Source organism: Pelecanus crispus, chromosome 1, assembly GCF_030463565.1.
Source record: "Pelecanus crispus isolate bPelCri1 chromosome 1, bPelCri1.pri, whole genome shotgun sequence".
Lineage (NCBI taxonomy): Eukaryota > Metazoa > Chordata > Aves > Pelecaniformes > Pelecanidae > Pelecanus > Pelecanus crispus.
The window spans coordinates 183018135-183044123 of NC_134643.1; the positions used below are offsets into that span (position 1 = coordinate 183018135).

The 25989-nt window shown below is 35.7% G+C and overlaps 1 protein-coding gene across 2 annotated transcripts in view; it reads left to right on the forward strand.

The window, feature by feature from the left end:
• Nucleotides 1-25989, forward strand: part of KLHL1 (kelch like family member 1) — a 267853-nt gene that overhangs the window by 208040 nt on the left and 33824 nt on the right. For both annotated transcript variants that reach the window (XM_075714660.1, XM_075714669.1), the window contains one exon: nucleotides 13220-13444. In XM_075714660.1, coding sequence (XP_075570775.1) covers nucleotides 13220-13444 — 225 coding nt within the window. The remainder of the gene's footprint in view (nucleotides 1-13219; nucleotides 13445-25989) is intronic.

Consider the following 25989-nt stretch of genomic DNA (forward strand, 5'->3'; position numbering starts at 1 on the left):
TCTTCTCCTCACTCTGCTAAAACTGAAAATGAAATACACAGCTCTTCTGCAGAAAAGATTGATTGTAGAAAGTATTCATATGGGAACTGTAGGATAAACGTTCTCCTCAAACTGTTGATGTTTCCTCCTGCTCCAGAAGATCTTAAATTCATCTTTGAAATAATAAATAAATTAATAAATAAATAAATGACAGATATAAAAGTGACATTTCTAGAATAGGTCCTGTAAGGCCAATTCTTCATAGACAAGGTGTGATTCAAACCTCTCCAGCTCGGAAGCAGACAAGAGAAAGACGTCTGAGGATAGTGCTAAGAGCACTGCTATTTTTGTCTTATTCTATTCCCTGCAACATCCTGTCTTTATGTCAGCATAAAATTCCCTATTAACTCTTTAAATTATGTCACTCTTAGACTTTACATTAAAATGTGTTCTCTTCATGGGCTACATACAATCTTTCCTCTCAAACCCATGTCTCTTAATCGCCTATATATTATCCCACATTGTTTTTCCCTCAATTACATCTTTGTCTCCATTTCCTTGTATGCTTCTCTCCTCTATTTTTCCCCTCTAAACTGTTCCGAAAAATTGCAAGCAATGTATGAGTAGTGTGAGGTGGTGCTGTTATTTTAGAAAGTGTAGATAGAGAACTTCAGAGGAAAATAACAGTCTGCAAAGTTCCTTTTTTTTTCCCCCCAAGATTCTGGGGCAATTGCAAAGGCTGCTGCAAGAAGGAAAATATGTGGGGCAGAGCATATAAAGAAACAGATGGGAAGAGAGGTGAGATAGCCATGTACAATGTATGGTTATATAGTTTTGGGGTCAGTAATTAATCAAACCACTGGGATTTGCATAATTTAAAAATTATAATACAGGTGTGGGTCAGTACTTTATGAAATCTCTATGTACAAGCTGTGATAAATTTATTTGGGGATAATTTTAAGTAATGTTTAAAACAATGTTAAATTCAAGGCCATATTTACTTTATAGCACGAGTAGAACCATCACTAAGAAGGGTGGTAATAAGTTGAAAGTAGAAGAATTGTGAAATATTAGCAAATAAGTTTTAAAATGTTATGACTCACTTTGCAAATTGTATACTTGCTTTAAAATTTCGGAGTTATTTGTCACCACTCAAAGAGCAGGGTGAAACTTTCAGGAATAACAGCTTTTCAGGACAGAAAGTTTATCTTCAAGTTCTTTATAGAAGATATATATATGCACCTTCCAAATGCTCTGTGAGGTACTGGGAATGAACAGTCCCTTGGCCCCTGGGTACCTTGGTGAATGAATCTGGAGAGGACACTACAGCCAACAGATACAACATCTAGTCTGGAACATTTCAGACTAACTATCCCTCCTTAAAAATTGTGTATTTTGAAGATATATCTTTATATCTTACTAATTTTTCAAAGGAAGTGTTTGACTACAGTAGCACAGGAAGAGGGAACAGGGTAAAAGAGCAGGCAGTTAAGGAGCTTGACAAAGAAACATTTTATTGTCACTGTATCTGTTTCAAACAAGAAAATGAAAATCTACAGGAAGTGCTAACGATAAAATTATAATGAGTTATGAATATTGAAAGAAAATGTTAAGTTAGTTACTTTAGGGAACATACAGCAGTGGTACTGCATAAAAATGTTATCTACTAATTTGTCCTTTGTGAGCATTTTATCTGATTCTTCACATTAACTAAAATGAATCAGAATTCTAGAAAAACAAAAGCATTTAGACTACAGTTACTGAAATATGTTATGCATGTGAACCAAGTTATGACTGAAAGATGAAGACTGAAAGTAGCTCTTGCCTCCTAAAGCTTTTGTTTTCAAAGTATCTATTATTTAAAGTTATTTTAAAATGTCAGTGTTTTTTTATCTAAATTCTCATTGAAAACAAATGCAATAGAAAACTTGCCTGGGGTCCATTCCCTTGTCTTGAACTGCTCTAGCCTGCATTACCAAAACCTGCATGGTGTTTCCTCTTCCACTCTAATAAAAGGAGGTACTAACAACTGATGCTAGAACTAGAATATGGTTCACCTAAACTTTAGTGTTTACACTATACATATCTACACCTACACTATACACTTAGTGCCCACTGTAGTCAATAGAGATGGTGTATTTGGTCTGGCTGAGGTGGAGTTAATTTTCCCCATAGCAGCCCTCATAGTGCTGTGCTTTGTATTGGTAGCTAGAAAGGTGTTGATAACACACCGGTGTTTTGGCTACTGCTGAGCAGTGCTCACACAGCATCAAGGCTGTCTCTCCAGCATTCCCCTGCCTCACCCAGTAGGCTGGGGTTGGGCAAGATCTTGGGAGGGGACATAGCCAGGACAGCTGACCCAAACTCACCAAAGGGGTATTCCATACTATATGACATTTGCTCAGCAAGAAAAGCTAAGAGAAAGGAGGAGGGGGAGGGCATTCATTATTTTAACGTTTGTCTTCTAGAGCAACTGCTATGCGTACTGAAGCCCTACTTCCCAGGAAGTGGCTGGACATTGCCTGCTGATGGGAAGTAAAGAATAAACCTTTTTTTTTCCCTTTGCTTCTGCATGCAGCCTTTGCTTTTGCTTTCATTAAACTGCCTTTATCTTGACCCACGAGTTTTTTCCATCTAATTTTCTCCCCGCTCCCCAGCCCCCCAATCCTGATGAGGAGGGGAGCTCTAGAGCAGCTTGGTGGGCACCACAGATGGAGATAGTACAGTTGGTCTAGTCAAAACTGATATTTGCTAGACAGGATAGTTGTACAGAATCCATTGGCAGCACTGACTAGGACTACCCTGGGAGCTTACACAAATACCCCAAAGTGCAGAAACCTACATTTTCATGTTTGAAGTTGTATCCCTCCCCACTCCTGATAGGATGAACTGAATCTGTCCTAGTTATCAAACTCAGCCAGGAAATTGAACAAAGGAAGAAACTGTGACTGTTCAGAGACTATTATAGCACTGTGGCAGTAGTGGAATATCACTGCTCTATTCTTATTGCTTAAATTCATCTTCTACCTCTCTCTGTGTGTCTTCATTCCTGCTCGGCAACAATATTTGTCTGTTTCCACCATCATCTTCTTCCCACCATCTCACCTTCACCTCACTATCTGCTTTTATCCTTTTCCTTTCATTTTTTTCACAATTAATTTACCTCTACCTAGTTAAATCTAGCAAATAAACATATGGCTGTAGAATGAACCAATATTTGCTACTATCACAATATTTAGTTTTGCATGCGTTACTACTTCTTCTGCCTATGTCTGATTTTCAGTCTGTAATATATATAGTTGATTTTTACCTTGATTTTTCAAGTGCCTAAGACAATGGGACGTATTTGTGAGTAGTTCTTTACATACTACCACAGTAAATGATTAATAATGTAGATTTTTCTGGTCCTGAAATCTACAGCCTGTTTAAATCCTGCATTTATTTGTTTTTGTTTGCTTAAATCAAAAGTAATGCATTTATGACTATTCACAGTTCTAAGTGCACCACCACATTGTTACTAATACAATAAAATCATATCAACATTACAGTAAATTCAACAATAAGCTCTTCATTGATCATTTTGGTTTCCTGCAGCTTCAACACAGTTTAGAATCTCTCTTTTCTCTTACATGTGGTGTTGAATTTATTTATTTCTGTTTCTTCTCCTTTCTGCTCATTGTTTTTTTCTATACTTCTGACAGTTTTCTGTGGCATCTGAGAAAATCATAACTTCCTGAACCTGTGGAACAGAGGCTTAATCTAACACCATGAAGCCTCCAACAGAATTATCACTCTTATGTGTGCTTAAGTTATTTAGCTATACTATGAAAAGACTCCTATGAAATCTTTCATATATATATATATATATATAGGTATATTACTGTGAAAAGCCTACAGAGAAAAAAAAAAGTTATAAAGTTGGTTAGACAATTATAGACCCTTTATGACCTGTAGACAAGTTGGACCATTTATGATCTCTCTGTTTCAGTAATGTTTCCAGTTTCCTACTTTCCTTCTGATATCATACTAGTTTAATAAGGGACTTGCTTATTTCTTCTTTTTCAGTCATGTAAATATTTTATCAATTTGTAGAGAACAAGTATGGTAGTTGATATGACATCCAAGAAAAGGACATGATTTCTGCTAAAGACAAAAAAATGAAGCAACGTATCTAAAGATGAACGGACTAAAATTACATCAACTTTCTACTGGCAAGTAGAAAGATGGAATGTCAATAAAAAATTGAGTACATACAGAGGTTAAGTTTAATGTGACTCATCATTTACTCCTAATTACTTAGTGATTACTTTCTGTAGAGATCATAATCCATCATAATCACTTTGACCTGTGTAATACTTATAACACCACTGACCGCCTACAGTCAGTGGGTGTCCCTTATTGAGAATATATATGGAAAAATGTCCCTCACAGTAAAGTGATGCAATACCTGCCATATTTCATATTTGTCTGAAGTTCTTACATTGTTTTTACTCACATAAGTACACTTGCAATGTGTGGTTACCAGCCCACTACTCTTTCAAGTGAAAAACTAGTCTTTTATAAACATCTATTAGTTTATTATTATCCAAAGTTTTTCAGGAAAGCAAATTATACTTTCATCCATGATGACAAAGACTAAGACTTGGCATTTTATTATATGTTTAAGGATGTATTTATGACTAGTATACTTTCATAAAGCCTTGTGCAGTGAGCTTTTGTTGCAGTGTTCTGCAGTTTGATAGTCAATTGGATTGATGAGTCTCTCCTTTTCTGTCTATTCATCTTGTTTTGACAGCTCTAGTGACTCCAGTATCTCAGGGACTAGACATCAACACCCTCTATCAATTTTGGAAGAAAAAAATCACAATCAGGAATTGTTCTTTTGACGTTCTCTTTTAGGAACTCTTGTAGTCCCCGTTATTATATTATTTAACTTATTTATCTCTAAAATAGAGTCTTAAAGATAGACAAATACTCTATTCTACTTTCCCTGTTTTATTTACAGATTAAAAATTGACATGTATGTTTAAAAATATATGCATCTATCTCTATATAAAATGTATGCATTATATATAAACATATGTGTATATATATATAATATTAACTTGAACTCATGCTCGCATTCAAGTTCAAATTCTCACCTGTCTGCATGTCTACACCTGATAAGAAAATGTAGTGATGCTAGCCAGTGATGCTAACTGATGGATTGAAATGGTATACTTCTATTTTGATGTTGCATTTCACCTCACCATCACTTGCTTGCTCTCAGGCTCTACCCTGACAAATGTCCAGTGTCCTACTGCAGTGGAGTGCACACTGCAATCCACAAAGCAGCTCTACGTTCTTTGAAATCTTTTCCTGACAGTATGATAACACTACTGCAGGGGCTTGCTGGGCACAAGAGGGTTGTCTTTACCGCAGCTGGTGGATGCTGTGGCCACAGTCCAATGGAGCTGGTAGTTGAGGCTTAGCTGTACAGTCTTATGGCTTTATTCCAGTCTGTAACCTAGATTTCCTTCCTTTAGAAAGAAAGGTTTGAGGAAAAGTTTGTGAATAAGGAAGAATCACAGTGCTTATCCAACTCTTGTCCAAGTAGGGGACTGGACCATGAGGAGACATGGGAGATATATCAATGTGGATATGACCAAAAGAAACCATCTGATTAATCAGCATCAGGAAGAAGATTTGCAGGACAGAGTTCAGTCTATGCAGAAAACGAATACTGCTGACTGGCAGTTGCCCAAAGTCAATGCTAACAAAGAGGCCAACTAGTACAAGAACAAGATGAAGATGTGAAGTAACCTATTCTAAAGCCAAACATGGCCTTCTGCAGCAATGAAGCAAAAACCTCTGCAGTAGATTTCCAAGAGGTCCCTAAAGTACAAGCCTCTGGAAAAGCTCTGACGGTCACAGTGCACTACAGCAAACCCCACAGCTTTTCTCACCAAAGCAGCCTAATACGTAACCTACTTAGGAGGTGAATCTGGCAGTGAGCTCCTGGAGCCTTTTTACATCTTAAGGTATCCTCTGCAGTCAAACATGCCTATGTCAGGAATCAAAATGTGGTAAATACGTTTCTCTGTATACTTCGAAAATATAACAATGGTCTCTGCATAAATCTCCAACCAAATAATGCCCCTTATTTCCCACCCTCCAGAGGACCATGTGGTGTCAGGTCCAAACTGCTGAGACTGACATGCGGAAGAAGATATAAAATGGAGTTCAGGATCAGAAAGACTGCAAGAGTGGTGTATATTGTGAAGTAAAAATGCTAGCTGACATACCCTTTCACTCCCACTACAGTTCATCTGGGTTTCTGCTAGTCAAGCACTGCTTACTTGTCAAATTCCTAGTCCCTGTAAATTTTGACATCTCATCAGCCTCATCTTTTTTTGCAAGGTTTGTTTCCAAAAGATAATCACACTCCCCAAAGTAAAATAAACTTTGGAGAGGTTTCTCCACTATAGGGAGCTTAGTCCTCCATATTCTAAAGTCAAGGAATAGCCAACCACAAAGGAAGATATGGAATGAATAGAGTTTTGCAGTAATTTTGGCTAATCTTCATCCTTGATCTGGAGGCAAGGTATCCTCAATTGGCAGTTTTGTCATGTAGGACAAGTACTAGATGGGAATCAGGGAAATAGCAGCAAATGGAGACTTTGCTTCACCAAAATTTCTCACAACTCTGCCAATTTCTTAGTCCTGCTAAACCAGTCTTTTCATTACCATTCAAATATAAAGTCCCTTGGAGTGCAAATATTGGCAAATTTCTTATAAATTAAGTACTCAAAATAATCTAGATCCCTTTGAATCACCTATAATGATGGAAACACTGCCATCAGTACACTAACCCAGTCAACTTTTGGGTATACACAACCCAGTCCACTTTTAGATGTGTAGGGAGCATTATTTTGAGATACTTCTCATTCAAACTTGGCTCCTGCTATCAAATGCTTGTTCCATTTCTCAGTAGGCTACTCGAAGCAACAAGCGGCCTCACTCCATTTGGCGTTTGTGTCAGAATATAAACAGACAGTGATGGGACATTGACAGATTGTCTTTCATACAGCAAAGACCATTTAGCTCCTCCCCTTCTTTCTCCTGTTGCTTTTCTATTACTACTTGATTACTGGAGGTCTAATATTCAGGTTTAAGAAGAGCAGAGTCACAACTCCTGACTCCCCAAAGCCCAAAGCCCATGAGGATCTTTAGGGCCCAGAGGAGCTGGAAAGGGATTTGATCCATTTAGGCTCCTGGCAATGGCAGAGCTGCTACCTGAAGTAATAAAACATAACCAGTTGTTTAAATATATGTTAAAACAGAATTGCAAAATATTTAGTAAAAAACTTGATGTTTATGAATTATTTAGCTCCAGTAGCCTTACCATAAGACATGTGTTCGAGGTCATTACAGAATTAGCAGAAAAGACTGTGAGAGAAACAGAATGGCATTGCTGCCCATCTGAATTAAGATACTTAAAAATTAGGAAAACAAACATATTTTCAAAACAGTATTCACTCAGTGACAAGAGTGTTCAGCAAAACTAGTTCAAAGCTGTTGTCATCAAGATGAAGTGATGCCCTTGTTGGTAATGAGATTAATGACATGCCCATAAACAATGATGCAGAATATGATACAATCAATAGGTTTCAGGAAATCGACAACAAAGTAGAGAATATACCTAAACAAGGACCTATAGCTAGAAGAGATTATTTAAGCATTGTGTTGAATCTGTGCATTTTTTTGAAAGAGGCTTTGCATTATTTATTTCTCTGTATTAGCATCTTTAAATAATTAATATGAATAAAATTAATATCAAGACTCCAATCTTTAACAGGAAGTCTTTAAAATAAGATTTTCATAGACAGATCATGCCTGTTGTCCTGACTGTCATTCACTTAGCAGATGACAACTATAAGTTCTCAGAGTGATACTTTAGGGCTTCTGCTTTTATTCTTTTTCAGAGCAAGTAAATTAGTTCTTAGCATTTTTGTGATGTTAACATTTGGCAATGTACTCATACTTCCTTTCTGAAGTATATGCAAACCATAAAATACATGATGGATGAAAAAGCAATATTCCGGTATGTTATTGATTTTATGTACCCAGAGGACCTGACAGTTAAGTAGCTAAACTGTCTAGTAAAATCCTGCTGGACTTAATCAGGATTTTACCTTTTCTCCTCTCCTAGGTGCAGAAAATCCTTTTACTTTCAAGATCAAATCAGTTGAACTAAAGAAAAGAATCTATTGCTTTGTCAGAAATAATTGCCCAGTTTTCTTTCTAGGAAAGGTAGAAGGTTGTTCTCTTTTTTAATCTAAGCCATCCCAAAACTTCTCTGTTTTCATGGGAATGAAAAACAGTCTAAATATTATAAAAAGAAGTCGGCTTAAAATGCAAACAACCTTAGTATAATTCTTATTGCCTCCATCTAGGGTAAATTTAAGGAATCATGTGCTGTAGAGTTGTAAGAGGAATCTAAATTCATGTGTTCAGATCCCCCATGTTGTAGGGTTAAGTTTAGTATGATTGAAATATGTTTGTTCTCAATAATCTCCCATTAAAGATATCCTAAAATCTCTGTTCATGATAACTTTCAGTGGTTCCACCACCTTTTTGTTGAAAGATTTTTCCAATTTAAATATTACTTCTGTAGAGCCATTGCAGTCAAAACAGTTTAGAACAGAACAGCACTAGGCAAGACAGGTTATTTTTCTTTAATTACATTTTTGGGTTTTTTTTTCCCATGAGAAGTACCTAATCAGAAACAATGATCTGTGTGTTGTTAAACCAAATGTAATCCCATGACTTGAATTAGGGATGGCTTAATGCTCATTAAAACTATTTTGTTTGTGTTCTTATAACCTATTAAATTTGAGAAAGCACATTCAAAACAGAATTAATGTCTGATGTGTGGGGTAAATTTTCCTCTCTTCAAGTTAAACAGAGGAGTTCATGTAGTTCTGTTGAGAGTGAAAGTTTGCAAGGAATTGTTAAGGTTTTAGTTCATCACTATGTATATTTTTCACAGATAATTGTTTATGTAAATAATAAATAAAAAGAAATCCAAAGAAATATGTGACAGTGGAAAATTGAGAACATTGCAATGGTCTTTTATTTACAAAGTATTTCATTTCACAATCTTAAATAAAACTGTATCATATATGAGGCTTTCTCTTACTGAAAGTTAATTGTGCATAGGAAAAGAAACTGATGGCCACAATTATTATCTCCATCCCAGATCGTGCAATCACAGAAGCACAGGATAATTCAGGTTGGAAAGGACCTCAGGAGGTTTCTAGTCCAACCTCATTCTCAAAGCAGGGTCAGCTATGAGATAGACCATATCTATTTGGGTCTTGAAAACCTTCAAGGATGAAGACTGCCCAATCCCTATGGACAAACTGTTCAATTTTCTTGACCATCTTCATGGTGAGGACATGGCACCATTTAGAAAAACAATATTTATTTGTTTGTTTGTGTAGACAGGCCCATATCCAGCTGTATACTAAGACTGCTTCATGACAGGACTGATGTGTTAACAGAATAGGAGATGTTACTTCATTTTGTCGTTAGGGCTATAAGCAGAAGTCACAGCTGCTTCACTGTGTACTGTAGGAACAGGGGAGAGACTATAGATATTTTCTACACACCTATTTTCTGTTTAGACTTTGTTTCGTACAGCCACAGCTGGTGGATTGGTTGAGATGATCTGGTAAGTTTTACTCACTTTACAAGTTGCAAGCTGATCATCCATGCTGAGAATCACTGAAGTCAAGCAATGAGATTTTTAACTTGGCTCAGTGCTTTCTGAAAAAAGTCTAGAGAATCCAAGACTGGTGTGAAATGACGCAGCTGGCCTGAATGCAGTGATGACATGTACTAAAAAAGCCTATAATGACTAATGATTTCTGATAAGAAATTCTAGGCGTAGAGCTCTTCCAGTAGGAAGACTGTCATCAAACAGAGTTAAAAAGATGTCGCTTCCATATTCTTCTTCATGCAATCTTAGCATCCATGGAGAGCCTATGGCCATTCCAGTGCTGGGAACTGAACTTTCTGGGGTTCATGAAGTAGAATTCAGCCAAAAAAGACTAAAAGTATGCTTTTCTGCCCATTGACAAGATATCTATATTATTTTAGCTGATCCAATCATCTCTTCTTCATCCATGAGATAATTTCATCCAAGAACTATGGTAACTTGAGAGGTCTTCTGTTCTTGTCTGTACTGCAGTCTGAAATGTATATATTCATGTTCCCAATAACATTTTATAGGACCAGTACTTATTCCACTTTGTAGAATTATTATTATTATTATTAATGCTGTTGTTGTTATTACTATTATTTATTAGCAAGGCACCTTACTGGATAAACAGAATTCAGGCACTCCAGGAATTGCTGGATTAGATGCTCAGTATGTAATTTAATAAAATATAGTGGCAAACTCAGGCTTAACCAATATTAGAAAATATATACCTGAGCATAATTCAAAGACTGTATTTGTTAGTAAAATTTTCTGAAATCAGAATGACAAAGCTTTTAAACTGTACTCTTTACCATGGAAGTAAGCAGCATTATAGAACTCATATGCTACAGTTCTAGATTTTAACATGAATAGATTCCACATATAAAAAATTTCAAGCATTATAACATAACTTTATTAATATGCATCATTATAATATGCTCTGCAGCACCACCAAACAACTGTATCAAATAATCTCTATTTTTGTTCTTTCTAACCTAAAGATTAATGCATTTACGCAGTTCTCAATTTTAAATTAGGGGCAAAAAGATAAATAAATATGTCTCTCAATTGAATGCAAAAATTACTTTATGTATCTTATGACTTCATAAAACTAGCAGGGGATTTAATACCTCCAGTGGAATTGTACATAATTGCTGCTCTGCTACACTTAGATACAAATTGAATTTAAATTATATCTTTTTTAGTTCAATTAACAGAAGTACTACTTTCATGATGTTTGTTTCCACTTGGTTCATTGCTTTTCTGTTCCAAAGAGTGAATGAATCCTAAAAGAATTATTTCCCATGGAATTCTAACCTTTTATTATAATCCAAATAGTTAGTAGGTAAAGCTTAATAATTATGTTGATTCTTTCTGTAGGGATATTTAAACATTAGAAATGAAGCACAGTTATGTGTATGTAAAAATAAAACGTTGGTTACATTTCAGATGATTTATCAAGTATCTGTCTTAAGGATTAGTTTAAACACATCTGCCATTTAAATATTTGTGCTTTTACTTTAAATTTACCTTTCCCACACTCATATTGCAATTAATGGGATGTATTACTCTTTCTGGAATCTAGTTAAATTAGATTTTGCTTCCTTTATCACTCTGTGTGGTGGGTTGATGCTGGCTGGATGCCAAGTGCCCACCAAGCTCTCTATCACACCCCCTCCTCCACTGGACAGGGGAGAGAAAATATAAGGCTCATGGGTCGAGATAGGGACAGGGAGAGATCACTCACCAATTACCATCACAGGCAAAACAGACTCAACTCAGAAAAATTAATTTAATTTATTACAAATCAAATCAGAGTAGAATAATGAGAAATAAAACCTAAATCTTAAAACACGTTCCCTCCACCCCCCCCCTTCTTCCCAGGCTCAACTTCACTCCTGATTTTCTCTACCTCCTCTCCCTGAGTGGTGCAGGGGGATAAGGAATAGGGGTTGCAGTCAGCTCATCATGTGTTGTCTCTGCTGCTCCTTCCTCTTCACACTCTTCTCCTGCTCCAGCATGGGGTCCTACCCACGGGAGACAGTCCTCCATGAACTTCTCCAATGTGGGTCTTTCCCATGGGCTACAGTTCTTCATGAACTGCTCCAGCGTGGGTCCCTTCCATGGGGTGCAGTCCTTCAGGAGCAGACTGCTCCAGCACGGGTCCCCCACAGGGTCACAAGTCCTGACAGAAAACCTGCTCCAGCGTGGGCTCCTCCCTCTCCATGGGTCCACAGATCCTGCCAGGAGCTTGCTCCAGTGTGGGCTTCCACAGGGTCACAGCCTCCTTGGGGCACATCCACCTGCTCCGACGTGGGGTCCTCCATGGGCTGCAGGTGGATATCTGCTCCACCGTGGACCTCCATGGGCTGCAGAGGGACAGCCTGCTTCACCATGGTCTTCATCACAGGCTGCAGGGGAATCTCTGCTCCGGTGCCTGGAGCACCTCCTCCCCCTCCTTCTTCACTGACCTTGGTTTCTGCAGAGTTGTTTCTCTCACATATTCTCACTCCTCTATTCCTGCTGCTGTTGTACAGCTGTTTTTTCTCCCCTTCTTAAATATGTTATCTTAAATATGTTATCTTAAATATGTTATGTGCTACCACTTGTCGTTGATTGGCTTGGCCTTGGCCAGTGGCTCTATCAGACATAGGGGAAACTTCTAGCAGCTCCTGACAGAAGCCCCCCACTACCAAAATCTTGCTACAGAAACCCAATACACTCTGGTTTTGTTATTAAACACTTCATTTTGTATTTCATCTTTGTGTATTATGTACAAGTTACTTTTAACTGCAGAGGCTTCTTAATGACTTTTTCATGATTAACTGGCAAGTTATTTTATACATAATGTTTTTTACAGCTTTTGAATTCATCTGTGAAAGTAAATCAAATAACTAACATCAGAATGAAATGGTTTTGACTGTATATGGAAACATACTTTAAATATTTTTTTTGAGATTGTGAGTACAACATTCTGTACTTCCAGCAGAAATTTGTCTGAAAAAAAACTACACATGGATACCTTAAATGAGAAAGAAAATATGAACCCAAATTAAAATACAAGTTCTAACCTTTGATGAAAATATCTTGTAATTTCACAGGCTTTTTTATGCTTTATGGATGATTGGAATCAAGTGTAACAAGATTAGTTATCTTAGATACTTATGCCACTGAATTGTAAAAAAAGATCATAAAGTTAGAGCATACTGTAATTCAGACCTGCAATACTTTGAGTCTATAGGGGCCATTTAGGGTTTTTTTTTTTCTTCACTTTTCTTGGGGAGGGGAAAAAAGTAATATAGATATATATATGTATATATACGCACACACACATATATATGTGTTCCAGGGACTACTTTATCTAAAGAAACAGAAAATATTTGTCAAGATGTTGGAAGTAATCAGAAAATAATATTAAAGTTTTTACATTTTTAGGGGAAAAAAAAGAGCTAAAGCCAATTTTTTATACATTATCCTATTATTATGTCTCATCAGGTGCTACAACTATTGAAAAGTATGATCTCAGAACAAATATATGGATCCAGGCTGGAGTGATGAATGGCAGGAGGCTTCAGTTTGGTGTTGCTGTCATCGATGACAAGCTGTTTGTCATTGGAGGCCGGGATGGTTTAAAGACATTAAACACTGTTGAATGTTACAATCCAAAGACCAAGGCTTGGACTGTGTTACCACCAATGTCAACGCACAGGCATGGTTTAGGTAAGGAAAGAAAATGTTTTAAAATGACACCACAATTTTCAGATATGAAATTTGTAATGGAAAACTCAGTAATTTTAAGCTATCGTAGCACTCTGAACAGTAGCAATAACTGATTACATTGTTCTTGTTATATTGGTAAATAAGAATTTATAGGTGGTTTTTATTATTTACCAAAATAATACTGGGAAAAAGAAAAAAAAAAAAAAAGGCAACAAAAAAAAGGCAGAGGAACAGGGAAAGAAACCCTGAAACTTTACACAGGTTAGTGAGAAAGTTCAGGTTTGTATGCACTGATTTTGAAAAAGGACATCTTCAGTTATCAAACTATCAATGTATTATTTATTTTTAATCAAAGCATTATGTGTTTTCTTTTATCTAGTATGATAGGAAATAAAAGCGATAAACACTGTGTCAGTGATGGACTGATGCACTTTACAAAGTATTTGTAGCAATAGTTTCATCAAGACTGAGAGCATATTTTCCTGTAGCCTGTTTTCAGATAAGTTGTTTTGAGTTTTGTTTTGCTTTTTTTTTTAATAGTGTTATCCATACCGCTGTCAGCCTTCATCAAGCCACATTGTATCTCTGTTCTCTACCCAAAGAAATATACATTTGGTGGGGTTTTTTTATTATTTTTTAAATTAAGCAAAAGACATTTATATTGTTTCCTTGAAAAAAAAAATAGTCTTCCCATTACATATATGATATACATACAGTAGGAAAAAAGCTCTAATTTATTCAATTAAATAAGTAATTTTGTCATGTTTCAAAAATATCCTTTTTTATTCTTAGCTGTAGAATGACAAGATTTTCTTGCTTAAAGAAAGGCATTTAGAACCTAGAGGACATACCCACCAGAATATAACTTGTATAAGGTAGAGAAAACTGAACTGTTCATTATCTGTTCTGTTAAAATCACCTGGTGTGGTAGAATCATTACAACATCTTGAAAAATAGAAATGGAAAAGACATGCTAGGTTATCATGTCCATTCCCCTGAGTTACAATCAGCAGCAAGTCCTTTAATGTAGTACTGTATATCTCACAAAATGAAGGTGCTTTTTTTTTTTTTTCCTCCTGCCATTTGACGCATACCGTAATATGCATTTGTACAGTGGCTGGTGTAATGTATCTTTACTATTAAACATGTCTTACAATAAAAAATAGTGATGGGAATCTATGTCAAATGGCATCATGACACTAAATTATGGAGGATTATGGAGAGGTTCATATTCAGCGAACTCAACAGGCAAGTGCAGGTCAACCAGAGGATCAGACCCAGCCAACATGGGTTCATGAAAGGCAGGTCCTGCTTGACCAACCTGATCTCCTTTTATGACCTGGTGACCCTCCTGGTAGATGATGGAAAGGCTGTGGATGTCATTTACCTGGACTTTAGCAAAGCCTTTGACACCGTCTCCCATAACATTCTCCTTGGGAAGCTGGCAGCTCATGGTTTGGACGGGCGTAGTCTTCGCTGGGTAAAAAACTGGTTGGGTGGCCGAGCCCAGAGAGTAGTAGTAAATGGAGTTAAGTCCAGTTGGTAGCCAGTCACGAGTGCTGTTCCCCAGGGCTCTGTTTTGGGGCCAGCCTTGTTTAATATCTTTATCGATGATCTGGATGAGGGGATTGAGTGCACCCACAGTAACTTTGCAGATGACACCAAGTTGGGTGGGAGTGTCGGTCTGCTCGAGGGTAGGATGGCCCTGCAGAGGGATCTGGACAGGCTGGATTGATGGGCTGCGGCCAACTGTATGAGGTTCAACAAGACCAGGTGCCGGGTCCTGCACTTGGGTCACAACAACCCCATGCAATGCTACAGGCTTGGGGAAGAGGGGCTGGAAAGCTGCCTGGCGGAAAAGGACCTGGGGGTGTTGGTTGACAGCCGGCTGAACATGAGCCAGCAGTGTGCCCATGTGTCCAAGGCGGCCAACAGCATCGTGGCTTGTATCAGGAATGCTGTGGCCAGAAGGAGCAGGGAGGTGATTGTCCCGCTGTATTCGGCGCTGGTGAGGCCACACCTGGACTACTGTGTCCAGTTTTGGGCTCCTCACTACAAGAAGGACATTGAGGTGCTGGAGCGTGTTCAGAGAAGGGCAACGAAGCTGGTGAAGGGTCTGGAGCACAGGCCTTATGAGGAGCAGCTGAGGGAACTGGGGTTGTTTAGTGTGGAGAAGAGGAGGCTGAGGGGAGACCTTATCGCTCTCTACAACTCCCTGAAAGGAGGTTGTAGCGAGGTGGGTGTTGGTCTCTTCTCCCATGTAGTTAGAGATAGGACGAGAGGAAATGGGCTCAAGCTGCACCAGGGGAGGTTTAGGTTGGATATTAGGAAAAATTTCTTCATGGAAAGGGTAGTCAAGCACTGGAACAGGCTGCCCAGAGAGGTGGTGGAGTCCCCATCCCTGGAAGTGTTCAAAAAACGGGTAGATGTGGCACTCTGGGACATAGTTTAGTCTAGTCTACCCTTGATTGGTTTAGCGTGGACTTGGTAGTGTAGGTTAATGGTTGGACTGGATGATCTTAAAGGTCTTTTCCAACCTAAACGATTCTATTATTCTATAAATGGCCCTGTGATTTGAAATTGTTTCCTAAGTTTAAATTTAATTATAATGCTGCAGAAATACATGTAATGTCTTTTTTACCACTGTTACAGAATTTTACAAAATCTGTTATTAGTTTCAGTGCTGTTCCCAAGGGTGTTAAAAATGCAACAACTTAAGCTATAACACAGGAAAGTATTAATAAAACATGGAGGAATGCTTGATAGAGAAAAACTTTTTGCAGTGACAAAAGAGATGGAGCCATGATCAAAAACCCTTTGTGATGAGTTAAAAAAATATGTATCATTTTGGTTTGATAATTCTGCAGATGCTTTTGGTCAATACATTTAAAAAATACCTTTATAGTTTAATCAAAGCTGTTCAGGAATTTTGAGGTTATGACTGGAGAAAAACTGGTATATTTTCTACAGGAGAAAAAAAGGGAACACACAAGGCATTTGACCACTTGAGGGTTTTTTGGTTTTGTGTGGAATCAGTTTTGAATTTTTGTACTGCAGAAATTGGGGCTTTTTGTAAACAACATCTAAAATGAGGAAAGAAGTATAAACTGGGATTTTATTGGTGATGATGAAAATGATTAAATGCAGTTGTTTGGGAAGCAGTAGAGAAGTGCTCTTTTTCTTTATCTGGAATTGTGTAAGAGTCATGATATATTATTTCCTGAGAAGCTTAGCTAATAGAATTTAATTGCTTTTTTTAATTTGAATATTTTTTTTACAGGAATCCCATAAAGTTTTTATTTTAGTAAATGCCCTTCATAGTGAGAAATTAATCTGCAGTAAGAATTTTTTTTTCATTTTCTAGAATAAGTGTTATGTTATATCCATGTAGTGATAATGCTAGAGCTGTATGAATTGGATTTTGTATACAAGATTAGAAATAGGCAGCCATCCTTTAGACTGATGTCTTCTTGTTGACATCAGCAAAAAAATTTCAGATGCGCCTCATTGTAACTGAAGTCACAACAAGGCAATACAATTCACTTTATTCTGTCTTCATATAATCTTCAATAGAACTATGTGTGTAAAAGTTGATGTAAAAATATGTAGAAATGAGAAATGAAGTGAAAACTGACATGTCTTGTAGTGAAAGTACATAGTGTAGGAAGTCACATGTTAGGCAGTTTCAGCGCTGTCAGTGGAAGAGGAGTGGAAGCTATGGTAGTGGTAGTGTCTGGAATAAGTGGTGCTAAAGTACAAAAAAGAAAGGGTAGACTATGGGATCCAAAACTATTATTTCAACAGTGATTCTAATATCCCTGTCAAGTAGGCCATAAACCAGTATGGAATACAAAAGAGTAATAAGAAGCCAGAAAGGCAGTGGAAAGCACAAATGAAATATGGGGAAGGTGAAACCTGAGAAACAGAAAGACCAAATCAAAACCCATATAGAGAAGGCAGAAAGAGACTGAAATAACAAGGAGGGGAAAAAATTTAAAACAGATTGTGGATTATAAATTCAGCAAAGAAATGGGAAAAGTGGGTAGAGAATTGCTTCATAAAAGGACTGGATAGGCTTACATAGAGGAGGAGGAAGAAGAGAGGAAATAGGGAATCGATGATAGCCTAAATTTAAACTTTAGATATCAAATCCAGTGGAACTGTGGTTTTAAAAAAAAAAAAAAAAAAAAAAAAAGAAGGAACCAAACAAAAGAATGATACTCAGCTTGTCTTTCCAAAGTAAACAAGTGTCTCATGAGAAAATTAGGCTTCCAGTATAGTTAAGGGAGAAGGGCAGTCTTTTCAGGTTGGTGTCCTAAACTGTCTTGCCCTTTCCATGAACTATACAAAGAGTGTCTAAGCTCCTATTTTAGGCTAGATTTACACTGTTCGTTAAGCCTAGACTTGAGCTTTGGATTTTGGCTTTGTAAATATACTGATCTCACTCTCTGTAGTCAAACATGTTTGCAAGATGATCAGCGTGGGAAGAAGGATAACAGGGCATGGTATTACCTAACAAACTCCTATGAAGCTTAGAGTGGTGGCAGGTTGCATATTTTTCCTCCTCTCCTCTTGGAAGAGAGAATTTTGCCAGCTGGAATTGTCTGAGTGAAAATGTTATAAATGCTATAAAAATATTCATTGCTGATGGGAAAGCCTTAGATTTATTTATATAGATATAGGCCTAGGGTAGATAGAATTCACTCTACACAGAGTGAATGGTCCCAGAGGACACAAAGAGTTTTGGTCTCAGTTTACACAGTGGGTTATTGGCTTCAACCCATTGTTCTGAACCAGCTAAATATGTAAAGTAAATGTATTCTTAAGGACCTAAGGGGTATTCTTAAAGTTAGTGAATACCTGCCTATAATGTGATCATCATGAAACTGGTATGTGCATAAATGAATATCTAAATGAGTAAGTTCAAGAATCAGAAGTGGAAAGAAAATACAGGAAGCTAGGGAGTTTTAGGGTAAAATATCCCAGAATATCTTTGATGGTGATGACAAAAATGTTAAATGGCATTATGTGTTTGCCCAAACGTCTATTTTTATATTTCACTGAAGGAGGATAATCCACCCTGCTTCTCAGACCCAGCTTGATTTCCCACTTCCATGCTTACTGTACTAGAATCCAATACATGAGGCAGAGGAAAGGAAAAAAAAAAAAGATTAGCTGGGAAAACAACAGGGATAGCTCTGTAATTTTTAAGTAGTAATGAGAACTGTTACTGGAGGAAAAGATTGTGGAGAAACTGACGTATCAGTCAAAAAGGTGGTAAGTTATATAATAAAGGGAATAGGTAAAATTGGAGCTAACAAAAAATAATATAGGACTTTCTATTTATTTTGGCCAAAATCAAAGACATGATTACCCTCTTTTTGATCCATGAATATAATGGTACATAAACATATATATATGCAGACCAATTTGAATATATATGATACATGTGTATAGATATTTATACATGTATACATGTCTGTATATATCATGATGTTCCTGTATGTATGTATATATATACACACATACCCTGTTATTCTAAATTTATTGCGTTTTTTTCCTGTGGACACTGTGACTCATAGCGCTATCAATGCTTTGGTCCATAATAGAGAACTAGTAGCGTTTTTCAGCTTCTAAGTTGTAAACTACCCTCAACTTCACCGCAAAGTAAATTAAACCAGTTTACCTGTGTTAGAAGCATTCATTTATTTCCAGATCTGTGTGCCTTGTAGAAAAACTGTGGGTCCTTTCCTTGCATTATCAGCAGTTAAAACGTATGCAATGTCCAAATGTGAAGAAGTTTAACTGATAGTTGAATTGCAAATGCAGCTGCATAATTAAGTCATTACATTCCTAAAACTGATAATAATAGGGAGGTTTGAATGTTTATTGAATACTTAATTTCTCTCAATAGTTTTACTGTGCATAGAAGACTGTTTTTTAAATAATACAAAAGCTTAAAGTCAATGCTTCTGTTCATCTGAACTTTCTCCTCTGCACTTTAAGCACAAGACTCTGAATAAAGTAATATTTCCTAAATTATGAGTTGCAATTACTGTTTATGGATGTAAATTTGCATTAAATGCTAGTGACAAAAATGATAATCCAAAACACTGACAGCAGTCAAGGTAGAAATTTGCAATACAGGCATGGAACTATAGATTTGCAGAACTATTGTTGTGATAGTTTAAAAGGACTATACATATTAAAATGTACAGAGAATATAAATGCAGTTAAATGCCATATGAGTTTTAACAATAATAAATGTTACATAAAGTTTAACAGAGTGAATAGCTTACCCAGCAAGATATTTTTGGTTGGTTCATTTTTTGGGGGAAAGGAAGGTTATTTTCCTTTGTCTCAACCACCATGAATTATCTGATAATGACAATTAAATTCTGACTATTCAAAGACAAATTTTGAAGCTTTCTTGAACTTTAAAGAAAATAATTTTCTATTCATTCTGAAAAAGTTCTAGAAATGCTAGGCCTAATCTTCTTCATTTCACTCAGATGATTATTTCTAGTGATTTCCTATATCCCACAGAAATAACTGTAAGATTCATGTGCAGACTTGCACATGACAGAGTTGTGTCATGAAATCATTGTCAATGAAACGATAGTGAAAAATCTTAAGATCTTTAGATTATTTATGCCATTTAAAGTTCTTAAGATGAAAACCTATTGTTAATAGAAAAAATCAATTACTTGGTACTAGATAATTTTACTGAATCTTTCATTTTCATTAACACAATGTTTATTATATATTAATTTGAGTCCTTATTAACTGTTAAGAGTATTCTCACTTTTTCTGTCTTTATTTTATTCACTGTCCGTAGCTGTCTGAGATAAAGTGTGTTAAATAAACATGTCATGGGAACATAGTGTAATCATTTCTTTCTTTATCAGAAACTGCTTAAAGAGCTCATTGACCAGGAGAAATGCATGATCCTTATTGCCGATGTGTCATGACCCTTACTTACTGATGAGTCAACAGAAGAAGATTCTGACTATTAATAAAGAAAAATCAGGACTGAAGTGCAAATTGATGTAAATTTAACTTTGTGTTTTCATTGATGCAAAATGTCACAAAAATTTATCTTCTGCATAATTAATTCATCCTGGCTTTGATTTTATTCTTACTACATGGTAAATGTCAGAAGGAAAATACATGTATAAATATAAAGACGTTAATCAATCTAAGCCTATACATTTTTAAAATCAGTAAATGATAATTTATAAAATATTTTAACTACTTTTAAAAGTATTTCATTGTTATCTGTTTCAATGATTTAAAATTAATGAGATGCTTTCCAAAGAATTTTTACATTTTAAAAAAGTAATTATTGTTTGTCAAATATTTTTAACCTGTGTGATAGCTTAAGGCATATTTATAAACTCTGTTTACAGTTTTAGAGAACTAAGAATTTAGGGTAGGATTCATCCCCTTAAGTAGGAATATGTACAATGGAATAGAACAACTGAGGTGACATATTCCCATTTCCATTAAAAATAAAAACCAAAACGTGTTTAGGATTAAACAATTTGTGGCTTGGGAGGAGTTTGTGCCTCTCAAGGTAAAACGAAGATTACTGAGAAGACTTTGCAAACTGAAAGTCTGCTTCCTGAATCTCTTTTTTTTTTTTTTTTAAGTAAAATCCTACATTAGTTGTATCCATATTGGAAGTTGATTGTAAATCTATTACCATGGTTTTTACTAATTAAAGGAAAAAAAATATTAAAAGCTAACTTTAATTTTTTTATATTCTATTTTTTATATATTGCTGAATTAATATATAAAAAAACATTGTTACACTAGGAGGTATTTCTTGTGTAATTAACAAAGAACATCTTGACTAGGCTCCACAGTTCATTCTTGTGGTCATTTCAGTAATGGTCTGTCATGTTTGCCATATGAGTATGATTAAGCCGCTACTGTCTAATTGAAAGATCTTTCTGCAATTTACAACATGTTCATGAACTCCTTGGACAGTCTTCTTCCATTTAGATAGACAGAATAGTGTAAATCCTTTCTTTTTAAGGACATTTCAATCTAGAGCCTTAGAGATATGATTTGGATACCACAGCTTCAATTACTTTTTATCAGCTGTACTACAATACACAGCTCCTTTTTCCATTTAGTTGAAAAATTACAACTAATAGCTTGAGCTAGCTTTAATCAGTTATACAGAAACTAAGAATCTGAATTTGTACAGAAACAGACTCAAAGCAATGACAATTTCCTATAGCTCAAATTTGGTCATAAAGGCCATTGACTTTTAAATGTCATTTTACACTTCTTGCTTAAGATGTGATTTTTGCCTATAACAATATGGATGAACGCAGCAAATGCACCAAGTGTAGTTGCAGAATCTTGATTGAATGTTTTAATTTTTCTTTGAAAGAGAGAATGAAACACTTGTAAATAACTCCTCCTTAGCCAAATGAGACAGGATATTTTCAGCCAGTTCAGTGTAGTTCTACGTAGTTGCAATTGTTCAGGTATACCCAAAAGAAAAAAAAAAGAAAAGATATTGCAAAAGAATTACCGAGTGTTGCTTTCCAATAATAATCCACTTCGAAGAAACAAGACTGAGAACTTTTTTTAAAATAAAAGTATAATGTCTTAATTGCAGTTACATAGGAACCTACAGAATCAACCTATTCCTAGCGTTATGTGGCTCTTCATTCAGCCTTAAGTATTAATTTGGACATAACAGCATATAGCCAAAAATCGTACAGAGAAATCATCGTATTTAGTCCTGGACCAAAGTGCTGTCTAGGTAAGATGTCATTGGTAGATTCAGCCATTACATGGTTCCTGCAGTGAGGCTTTGGACTCTGCCTAGCATTTTTCTTAATATCAACATACTAAAATTCAGCTTCAGATGCATACAAGAGTTTTCTATCAAATATGACTAGAATAAAAGCTTCAGTGGTGGCCTATGAAAAAAAGAAGTATTGTTTTTTTAAAAAAAGAAAAGTCTGGGTTTTCTCTATAGGCATATTTTTTATGTTGTTTTCTGTGCTAGCCAAGTGTAAGAAAAATTGAAAAATTAAGCATAAATAAAAATATTTTTCAGTGTAGGTAGATTAGGTAGATTATATTTTGGACTTGTTAACTTCACAGGTGAATTAACTTAGAATTCTCTATGGAAAAGAATAATAAAAAAGCCAGTGGTAACTCTGGTAAAGCAAAGATAACTTAGATTCCACTAATGAGTTGCAACAGAACTTTTAAAAAGAAATCCAAAGGTGTTGTACTGAGTATTGTTTTACTGTAGCATGCATGTATGTATGATTTGAGAGATGTCAAAAATACATATTCTTGAAAAAACTGTTTAAGATACAAAGCTAAATAAAAAAATATAGTGAATTTTTAGGAAAACTTCTATTTAAATAAAACTAACAAAGTAATGATGGATGTAATGTCTTAAAGCTAGAGGTAACATAATGGGTAGTATTAATGGAACTGCTTACCAGTTCAGAACTTCCTGGCAGAATTGTTCCTTTATAAAGTAATAAATTGGAAAAAAAAAAAAAATCAACTATTAAAATCAATTTATTCTACATAATATGAGTTCTGCAAATAAAATATTGTCATGAAGCAAGTATTTTTAATTCCTTTGCTTTCACTTGATGAAACAAAGAAAAAAGTAATATTTTTAACAAAAAAAGTCTAAAATTTCAGCAGATTTTTAAAATATGTATTCAGCGTAAATACCAGAAAAAGTTTCAGATATGAGAGACCTTGACAGATTTATAATAGCAAAATAATACTTGATCACATTGACACAAGTGAAGGAGAAACCAAAGGTAACAAATAGGTTGCTACCACAAGTTTATAATGAACAGGTCATTGCAATAAATGTTATGCAGATTAAAGATGCAGTTTATGAGGTGAATATGGAGAGTGATCACCTTACTTCATTTTATGCCAAATAAACTTTGTTCGGAAACCAAGCCTTTAAAGAACAGGTGTTACTATCACATTTTTTAAACATTTTGACCAGGAAAACACAGGCTAGAGGATTTATGAGCCGAGTAGATCAGATGCGCAGCAATGTAGCAAAAACCATTAGTGTACAGGCTGTCTAGTTTTACCTTTTCTGTAAAACATTATGAAACATAGATTATTGCTTGTTCAACACTGAAAATCTAATGATGAATGATACCACTCCTTAGACCTAGATTGAAGGATAACTTTCAAGTCAGTGACAGTTTAACTTTCATCTTCTGTTTTAAAAACTTTTGCCATGGCAGTTAAGCAATGATGTTATTTTAGATAGTGTTTAAGCCCCAATAAATACATGCTTGTCTATGGAGTTGCAATATATCAAAAAAGCATTCAAGGCAAAGGAGAAACCATTAAAGTAGAATAGGAATATAAATAAAAGCTTGATACAGCCTTAACAGTTACATCCATGGTAACTGTAAAATAAACAAAAAATGTAGAGAATAAAAGGGATCCTTTTTCTTCTTTCTCCCCTAGCTTGCAGGATAGCATCTTGTTTTTATGTACCGCCATTGCTGGGCTACAGAGGAGGCAAAAATGTAAAATTCACATCTTCCATTAAGAGACAAACAAAAATAAGTAGGGGTTTGTTTTGTTGTGTTTTGGTTTTTTTTTAAAAAAGTTTTATAGCAAGATAATTCCAAATATTATGTGTGTTGTGTGTATGTATAAGAAACCACTATGAGGAGAGAAAAAAAGTACAGAGGTGAGTAAACAGATGCATGAGAATCTGAGATTCCACTGTAGATATGAAGGCAGATATGAACTGCCGTGTCCTTATGGACAGGAGGCCTGAGATGAAAGACTGGAAGAAAGAAATATCAGTAAAATGAGAAGAATTAAATTAGCATCGAAACCAACAGACTGATCTTATAGTAGCTTATACCCTGTTAGTATGATAAACCTGTAATTATTTATGATTAATTCATTTTCCCAGAAGTGCTATAAGCACACGAGGTATTTATAAAGAAAAGAATTCTTGAAAGATATAGTCATATTTTTTCCAGAATGTTTACCACAGTGTCAAAAGCTGGAACACTGGGTAAAGGAAATTTTCCAGATATTAGTTTGTTAGAGCGTACTGATAGCTGTGATTTGCCCATTGCACATTGTTTGCTTTAAAACAAACAATCAATCAACCCCAATAATCAGCCTGAAAATAATACAGCCCTTCATACAACCACACATGTATAGTACTGACCAAATTCTACTGCATTAGGCAATGACATTCCATATTTCCAGGTGTATGCCGCTCAATTGTTGCAATTTAGATACTCTGAGCAAGTGACGATGATGTCTGTTCAAATCAAGCTTAAATCAACAGACCTGTGAGTTTGATGCATTCTATACATGTCAAATCTGCAGTACATTCTGCTCATGCGGGAAATCTGAGATGCTTTTGGACCTTGACATATTGGCAGTCATAAACAATACTTTGAGTCATGAAGAACACATTCGTATATCATATATGTGCTTCATGAGTACAAAGAAAAATGTCCACTGCTTTGCTATTTGTGTAGAAGAAACAGTTTCCACCTTTAATTCTTCATTTACATTTCTTGTACAAAAGATTGTTCACTAGCATTAATTTAACAGTATGACTGTAATGGAAAACAGAAAAGACTCATGTCATGTGTCCCAAAAAGGTTCTTTGAGACAAGATCTTGTTGGAAATACCTTGCTTTTCTGCAATGGTAAATCTTTCTGGGTACATCAGCATCTCACAAGGCACTACTATGCTAGAGATCTGTGTTCCCCCTCTCTATGTAGTGATATCTGTGCACAGCCACAGATTAAAAAAAAAAAAAAAGAAACCAAAAACCAAAAACCAACCCGAAACCAACACAGCTAACAAAAACCCCAAACCAATAATGACCTAAGCATTAAGTAGAGTGGAATAGTTCTTCAACAAACTAGCTTACCAGAGCACACCAATGCTCTGACATAACTGTATTGTTTACCTTTTCAGAAGCAGCTGTTTAGAGATTAGTTTGAGAATCTTTCTTTTATGCAATATTGACTAGTACCATGTACCTCTATGTAGGTAAATTATTATTATTTTTTAATGTTGACATCTCAGGGGAAATATGTCATTCTAGCCTTCACTGTTTGTTGACAGAAGACCTGAGCCTTTTAAAGTATTTTCTCTGCAATATTGATTTGCATGTATATTAGATTTTTGCTTTGGATTTTTTTCTTAGTCGTCGGGACCATTAAAGGGATATTTTTTTCTGAATTATTAAGCATGTTGTCATTGTACTTTGCACCCTTAGTAAGTAGTAGATCATGACCCAATTCACTAAAGAGCTACAAATCATAATGGCAACACTTATAATAATTTCTGAGTCAGGTTCTCAGGATAATAGTGTGGCAGAGTTGAGAATTTGGTGTCTCACCTACAAAACTGAATGCAAATAAAGAGGCGGCAGGCAGATCTTTACTTCTATAAATTTGCATTATATTAACATGTCAGTATAATATATTCTGGCCCAAGAGAGCAGAGGTATTTTTATAATTCTTTTAGTCAGCCT